Here is a 7,781-nt window from a genome sequence, read left to right as displayed (position 1 = left end):
CACAGTGACTGTTGAAAGCGATCTACATGTGTAACTCACACGTTTATTTACTGTCCGTGCAGAGGGCAGCCGCAAAGGACCTCGGAGCATCACGTGCGTCGTGAGTCTCCAGCCGGGACAATGAGCTGGGAACAGCGAAAGCCAAGGCAGGGAGCAGGCATGATTTTCTTAAAATAATAAAGTAACAATACTGGTATTAAAGCCGCATTCATTTCTGCAACAGTTAAGAACTTAATTTACCAACATTTCATTTTAGGAAGGCTCTTTATAAAATTTATTCAAGTTGTCAAGAAATTAGGTGAAAATATAAAAAAAGGAAATGCATGCAAGCTCAACTTTTGATTTCCACGAAAAGTAAATATTCATACAATTTTATACAGTGTGTCACCTAACATAACAATCTTTAATAAACTTACGCATACAGAAATAAAACCTCAAAAACATTTTCTTGTCCACTTTCAATCGAGAGACTGCAGTTGGACCGTGATGCAGGCCATGCGACAGAGGCGGCGACTGGCGGCCGGGGCGGCCCCCTTTGTGAGGGCGAGCTCACGCCCGCTGCCCGGCGGGCTCCGGGCTTGGAAGGAACAGCTCCGGTCTCCAGGCTGCTGGGCCCCGTGCCGGCAGGCCCCGGGCTCCTCACAGGCAGGCCGAGGCCCAGGGCTGAGGAAGGCGAGCCCGCCGTGCGCACGCCGGGCTCGAGGGGACAGGCACGCCCACAGCTTGCTTCCCCAGGCCACCTGCACCGGTCCCTCAGCCAAGTGCTCCCGCACCTTTCCTGGAAGACCCGAGGTTCAACTCTGCTTCTAGTCCGGCCCTAGACAGGACACAGAATGGGCCCTGGCTGCCGTCCACGGCGCCCCCTGCCCGGCAGCTTCCCCCGCACGCTTTCCGTTTCCCCAACAAAGAGATCACATGCCCCCCCTCCCAGGCAGAGGTGACAAGAACCTCGCGCACAGGTGCAGCCCCGACAGGACAGCATCACCAACTCCAGCACAAATGTGACACTTGACGATTTCATACCAGCCAGGGTGCGCCCGTGGAAGGGGGAAGGGAGTGACCGCTGGCCGGCTCCGGCCGACTCGGGCTTGGCTGTGATGCGCACGGCGGCGGCCCCTGGGAAGCACGTGGGCACACACCACAGAACCTGCACAGCATCTGCACCGTGGGCTCCCCGCCGTTTCTGAATACCTGAGCTAATATCCTGTGTCGTCCACTCCTCTATCCTGAGACATCTACCCCGAGTCCCAGGCCAGTGGGCTCATAGGAAAACACTCCAAAAACGCCAGAAGGTCAATTAGCACAAAAGACAAGATTAAGATTCTTAGCCACTGCTTGTTTAAGCAACTATGGACCTGAAGTTGCCGGTTAGGTTAAAATGGCTGCCAGCCCCCTCACACCCCCCGCCCCCCGCCACTGGGAAAGGCAAGGCCCTCCAGGGGGCTAGAGTCCCCGGCCCTGCCTGGCCAGCGGGTTCAGAGCTGCTTGCCAAAGCCCCGCTGCCGGGAGCATGGGCGGCACAGGGGTCGGAGGGCGCCCAGCTTGGGCCCCCCGACGCTCGGCTCCTGCCCGCGCTCCTCGCCGTGGGTTCAGCGCAGGACAGAGACACCAGGTGGACCAGGGAGCGGCCGCCACTTCCTGCCCGTGGCTTTCACTCCAGAGGGCAGGTCAGAAAAGACATTTCTGCTCAAGCTGAAAACGTCAAAAAATTTCAACGATGAAGCTCAGGGCTGGCGGAGAACACCACGGAAGGGCTCCCCCGGCCCCGCCTACCCGCAGCCTGTGCTCAGGGCCCCGCAGCCCAGGGCCCATGGGAACCCGCGCGCAGGAGCCGTCCAGGGCGGGGCCCTTTCGTCCTCGAGCTGCCGCCTGGCAGCTCAGCCCTGGTCCCGAAGAACACCTTGCACTCTGTCCTCCCCACCACCAGACGAGTGCTCTGCTGGCTGTCAAAGAAAGGGAGCAGGCGTCAGAGAGGCAGCAGGTGCAGGGCCAGCCGGGCCCACCCAGCAGCGACCCCAGCAGGGGCCTGACAGAGAGGACACACGCGCCCCAGCAGAAACTGCAAGAACGGGGCTGTGACCAAGCTCCACCCCCCACCCCCACCCTGACAGGACCCGGGCGAGGGTGGGTGGGGGTGGGAGGAGATGGGCCCCAGAGGGCCCCAGAGGTGAGAGTAATGTCCTCTCACCTCCCCCCACCTCCCGCACTCTCTGCCTCACAGGAAAGCCGCCCGTCAGTGGCCCACGCGGGCCTCGTGCCGGTGTGCACGAGAGCCGCGGGGGCGCCGTGGCCTTCCCCGCGGAGGCCGCTCCCCACCCAGGCCAGGCGCAGAGTCCCGTGACTGGGAACTGTGCACTCAGGCCTCAGGCGCGTTTGAAACAGACTCCCACCACCAAGCGGCACACGACCCGCGTGTGGGGTGCTGGTCCTAGTCTCCCGGTCTGGTGGCCCGGCATCACCTGCGAGGCCGCCGACGTTGCTGCCTTAGAGCAGGCAACGCGCAGGAGCCAAGGACCCCACCGCAGCCCGGACGTGACCGCGCACCCTCCGCGTGAGGGGACCCAACCGCACGGTGTGGGGAGGCAGGTGGAGGAGGGGCGCCGGGGCTCCGGGCTGAGGCCCCGCCAGCCGGGGCCGCCCCCGCTCTCTGCGCGTCCGGGCCTTCACCTGAGCCGCAGTCACTACGCAAACCAGCATATGTTGTCAGTATCTCTGTATTTAATTACAAAAGTGTGCAAAACAAAACAAACCTAAATGACCAAAATAAGTTAACAAATAAGATAGCCATCATCTTGACACAAAACACAGAGCTCAGGGAACCGTCCATCTGTGTGAAAACCGGGATCCGAAACTCCTCCACTGCTGGAAGGTCCTCCGGGCTGGACTCAGGGTCAAACACCGTCGTTCCCCACGGGAGCGGTCCCGCCCGGGGTGTGTGCGCCCCGGCCCTGGCCGCCGCAGGCCCAGCCAGCACGGGCAACCCGGAGAGACCCCTAAGCGGCTGCGCCACAGCAGGGCACGGGCGACCTGCGCCTGGGCTCCCCCTCCGGGGTGGAGCCAGCCAGGGCCTCGGGGGTCTGTCTGTCTGTACAAAACAAAGCTGAAGAGGCTGTCCAGGGCCTACAGCCGCGTGCCTTTTGACAAAAAAAAAACAAAAAAAAACAAAAAAAAAACACCCAAGAAACAAATATCCCCACAAAACCTGCCCCAAAACAAAAGAGAATAAAACGTCCTTTTCCTCATTGGAAAAAAACATCAGCACAGCGTGTGGGACATACAGGTCTTGGCTCGTGTGGCAAGAGGCACTTCGGACGCCTGCGGGGGCCTGGGCCCGCGGCTCTCGCGGCCGCCGGCTCCGGGAGCGTGGGTGTGTCGTTTAGTGCACAGAGTCTCAATCAAAGTGGTACAAACTGCTTCTTTGAAAAAAGATGTTTATTAAACAATTTTAATTGTCATAAAATGACTAAAATGGGTTTTAAAAATTAAGGCTCTTCTCTTTCTGTGGATTGCCAGAACAATGTAAAAATAATATCAATCAACCCTGCTGAACGCTTTGTTCCTAAAGTTAAATTTCATAGATTCCTAAACATTTTATGATTAAGATAAAAAAATTGGACTATAAATGACAATCAATGGCCGTCCGTACTGAACACACGCTCTGATCAGGTGTACAATATTCTAATTGCGTAGTTAAGCAAAAATATTCCAGTTAAAGCAGAGACTTTAATTTTAGCTTTTTAAGTCATTGTTTCCCATACTGTCATGATTTTCCTAAAATCAAAATCGTCTAAGACGGGAACACTAACCTCGGGACTCTAGTTACTCCCAGGAGGGTGACTGACTTGGCTGGCAATTAGTTTGATTATATTTTTTAAACCTTCTAAGGTGAATTATCAAATGATTCAGAATTACACGGCATGCAGTATCCAAAATTATGGCTCTGATGCATTTAGATTTACATTAAGAAGTGTCATTCATCCATTGTACACCCACCCCTCCCGCAAGAAAAAAATCGCTACCTACTGAGTCTCCGTCCGGTGCAGCATTAAGGATTCAAACTCGCCCCCTTCCCCGGCCTCCCCCATGTGCAAACAAACCCCTCCTGACACGCGGTGACCACACAGTCTTCAAGGAAAATCAGCACGGTCAGGCGTTCGTGTGCTATCTTTTTACAGATGAGCGGCTCCAGCAAGGGCACGTCTTCCATCCGAGGACACAGGGGCGTGCCCAGGGTCTTGGCCGGGTCCGTCCTGGTTTTGGGAACCAGGTTCAGTCTGTCGCTGCTCTTGCTGGAGATGTGTCCCATGCTGTGGTTCCGCTTGTGGTCTTTCTCGTGGTGCCGGTCCTTCCGGTCATGCAGGGAGAGCGTTGCGAACTTGCTGACCCCGGACGCGACGGCCCCGTCGGCGACGCTGCCCTTGCTGCCGGCGCTGGAGACGGTGGAATGTGGGAGGCTGTTGGACCGCGGCAGAGGAGGGGGCGCCGCGCTGCCGGGCGTCGTGGCGCTGTTCCCGGTGCTCCCGGCCGGGGGGCTCGTGGCGTTCATGACGTTTGTGTGTGTCCGCGCCCTCGAGAGGGGCTGGTGCGGGAAGAGGATGTCTTCCGTGAGGTCCCACAAGCAGAGCTGCGTGTCCTGGCCCACAGAGCCGAACCGGTACGTGACGCTGACGGGCCGGCTCTCCGTGGAGTTCCGTTTGGACAGCCGGGACTGGGTGCTGTTGGCGCGGTCTCGACCGAAGTGGAGCAGGTCCTGGAAGTCCTCGTCGCTGCCGCTGAGCTCCGTGGGGTCGCCCTCCTCCACGCTCGTCGTGTAGGGGTCGAAGGCCACTACGCTGACCCAGGACCTGTGCCCGTGGCCGCGAGCTATGACGCGGCCGTCCACGAAAGACCAGACGGTCACCAGGTCGTCCTCGCCCCCCGTCACGACGTACTTGCCGTCCGGGCTCCAGCACACGCACAGCAAGCCTCCAAAGTAGCTTTTCATCGTGCCGTGCAGCTCCACAGAGTCAAAGTTGAACACCCGCAGAAACCCGTCCTGGCTCACGCACGCCAAGAACTTGCCATCTGGGGAGAAAGCAAACTCGTTGAGGGCCCCCTCGCCCACCGTCCACTTGAGGAGAGGGTTCCTCGTGGATTTGCTCTTGCAAGTGTGCACAGCGAAGCTCTCGCCCTGCTTCAGGAGCTGGTAGTGGGGGGCTGTGGTGCCACAAGAGTGCTCCACGTTATACAGGTGCATGCTCCCACTGGCGTGGGCTACTAGGAACAGGCTTTCCGAGCCAGGAACCCATTTGACACAGGTTACTCGTGACTTGTCTATTAATCTCTGTGAAGACAAAGGAGAATATGTTATCACAATGAGAAGCTTCACGGTCTACGTCCCAGCGAGAAAGCAGGGCTGCTGCTGGGTGACAAGGGACGGTCATCGGGCCCGACACACCCTCCCGTGGCCGACCAGGCCAGGGAGGAGCGTCCTGCATGCTCTGTAGGGCCGCGCCAGGGTGTCGGGCGGTGGCCTTCCCTGAGAAGTCGGCCATTCAACTGACACCGCAGCAGACACTGGGGCACACGGGACAGGGCCAGCCCCGGGCACGTGCCACTTCTCCCGCCGGGCGGGTCCAGGGGTGGGAGTCACCGCACCTGCGCGGCCTCCTCTGTGAGGGACCCCGGGAGGACCTCGCAGTCCCCACCGCCGGGGCGGCGGCGGCTCCCGGTTCTCGGTCAGTGCAGACCACACCCGCCCCTGCCCGGCTGCGCCCAGCGGGGTCCTGCCGCCGTGCCCGGGACTTCACCAGGGCCCTGGAGCCGGGCTTCCCACTGGGTGGCCCTCCTGGGCCCCTCCACAGGCCGCCCTGCCCCGTCTGCTCTGGAGCAAGGTGGTGTTGAAAGAGACAAGGGACTCACTCAGGAGTAGGGGCCCCTCACTGCCACTCTTAACTTGGGGTCCCCTGACCACCCAGGTCTTTAACAGGCACAGATTAGGCAAGTCTTCCCTCTAAACCAAAGAGAACAAAAGGCCAGAAGTAAAACCCACCCAAAGGCACCAGGGCCGTCTCTGCTGGCCGACCTTGCTGGGCCGCGGCACAGTGGCCCCCCCAGAAGGGCCCTCTCGAGGCTGTCTGGTCCCCAAATCACACCAGCAGAGGCCGTCCCGCGTTCCCCTCAGACGCCCCAATCACCAAACGCCCTCCGCTGCCCCCCCAGCCACTGGCACCGTGGCCCAGCTGGCCGGGACTCGGGGACCCCAAGAACAGGGGCCGTCCCCCCTCGCCAGCTCTGCAGGCTGCGCTTCCACCGACGACGACAAACCTGAGCTGTTCCCAAGAGATGAAGGACCCCATGAGCTGCTGTGAAAAATCAGACCCCAGAAGGCAGCGGCCTGCAAACCCCCCACTGGGCAGGCGCGGGGGGGCCTGGGGGACCCCGCGCTGGGCGAAGGTCAGTCACCAGCAGCGGTCGCTGCCTGGCACCCCGCAGGGCCTCAGCCCCAGGGCAGCCGCTCACTTTAACAGAGGCGAGGCGAGGGGCCCTGCAGACACGGCCGGCGTTTTCGTCCCCTGCCTGCCCAGTGACTGACCTCTACAAGGGGGACTGGCCTGCCAGCCCAGGGTCTAGGGGTCGCCACGCTCGCCCCCCACTGGGGGCCTGGTCAGGCAGCTACAAAAGCTGAGCTGGGCCTCATCCTGGCCCTGTGGCCCTCAGGCCTACGCCTCTGACGTTGCGACGGCCAAGTCCAACCTGTCCTCCCGAGGTCACGCCATCACACGCGTGTCACCATTGCACGCCATCACACGCGTGCCACGCTTTAGGGACAGACACAAAGACCTCCAGCACCATGGCTAGGAGAACATTTTATTTTTGGCTTAAGGAAACACAGTTCCCTTGGAACTCGAAGCTCTAACACTGTCAGGTAAGAAGAGAAGTGCCTGCGCCTCTGAGGCGCGAACCACCGCAGCACCACGCCAGACTGCGAGCTCCCGGGCGACGGAGCGCACGCAGACGGTGCGCCGAGGCTGCGGCACGCGGGCCCGTGGCCGCGCCCTCTGGACAGGAGCCCAGCCCACGCTGTGTCCTGCCAGGCCTGGCGCACACACTCGCCCTGTGAGCCGGGCGCACCAGCATAAGCAACCTCAACCAGGCAACGAAGGAGACCGTGGTTTCTCCTTGTTCCGCACCACTGGAGTGCCCTGCCCAGTCATGTGCTCCGGAACAGGGACAAGTATGCGTCCCCTGGGGGTGCCGAAGCCTCACGCACGCTGGGGCGCGTGCAGCCGCGTCAGGACAGCAGCATGACGTCTGGCCCAAGGGCCAGCTCTGCGTGTCAGGCCCAGGCGCGGGCCCCGCACATGCTCCTCAGTCTCTGCAAGGGCCCTGCCAGGTCAGCTTCCACTTTTTTTTGCATAGGTACCACACACCAAGCTGATACAACACGTGCAGGAGAAAGCCTCGCTCACACCGTCCCCAGGCACGGCAGCACCTTCCTGCGTGGACAAGGCTGCGGACGCGCCCACCCTGCGCCCTCAGCCAGGAGGACGGGTGCACAGCCACAGAGGCAGCGCGCGCCCCTCTTCGCGTGGACGGAGCCTGTCCCTGTGGCGGCTCCCTGGGCACGGACACACCGGCAGGGCGCCTGGCCGGCGGAGCAGCCGGGTGGAAAGCTGTCTGCCTCTGGGGTCCGCGTAGGCGTTCGAGAGTCGCCGCCCACGGGGGACGCAGCTCTCGCCCCATCAGCAGCGTCAGCAGGAGGACTGGCTCCCCGGAGGAAGGCAGGTGTCACCGCCGCG

At 60.9% G+C, this 7,781-nt stretch overlaps 1 protein-coding gene across 3 annotated transcripts in view; it reads right to left on the bottom strand.

Annotated features, from left to right (window-relative positions):
- Nucleotides 1–2,789: 2,789 nt before the first annotated feature.
- The window catches only part of WDR20 (WD repeat domain 20), a 47,556-nt gene continuing 42,564 nt past the window's right edge, over nt 2,790–7,781 (bottom strand). For all 3 annotated transcript variants that reach the window (XM_054567739.1, XM_054567740.1, XM_054567741.1), the window contains one exon: nt 2,790–5,323. In XM_054567739.1, coding sequence (XP_054423714.1) covers nt 4,046–5,323 — 1,278 coding nt within the window. In that variant the 3' untranslated portion in view covers nt 2,790–4,045. The remainder of the gene's footprint in view (nt 5,324–7,781) is intronic.

Source organism: Pteronotus mesoamericanus, unplaced genomic scaffold (genome assembly GCF_021234165.1).
Source record: "Pteronotus mesoamericanus isolate MK-2021 breed Mesoamerican mustached bat unplaced genomic scaffold, CSHL_Meso_final contig_192, whole genome shotgun sequence".
Lineage (NCBI taxonomy): Eukaryota > Metazoa > Chordata > Mammalia > Chiroptera > Mormoopidae > Pteronotus > Pteronotus mesoamericanus.
The sequence above is the reverse complement of the archived record's forward strand: the minus strand, read 5'-3'. Positions and strand labels throughout refer to the sequence as shown.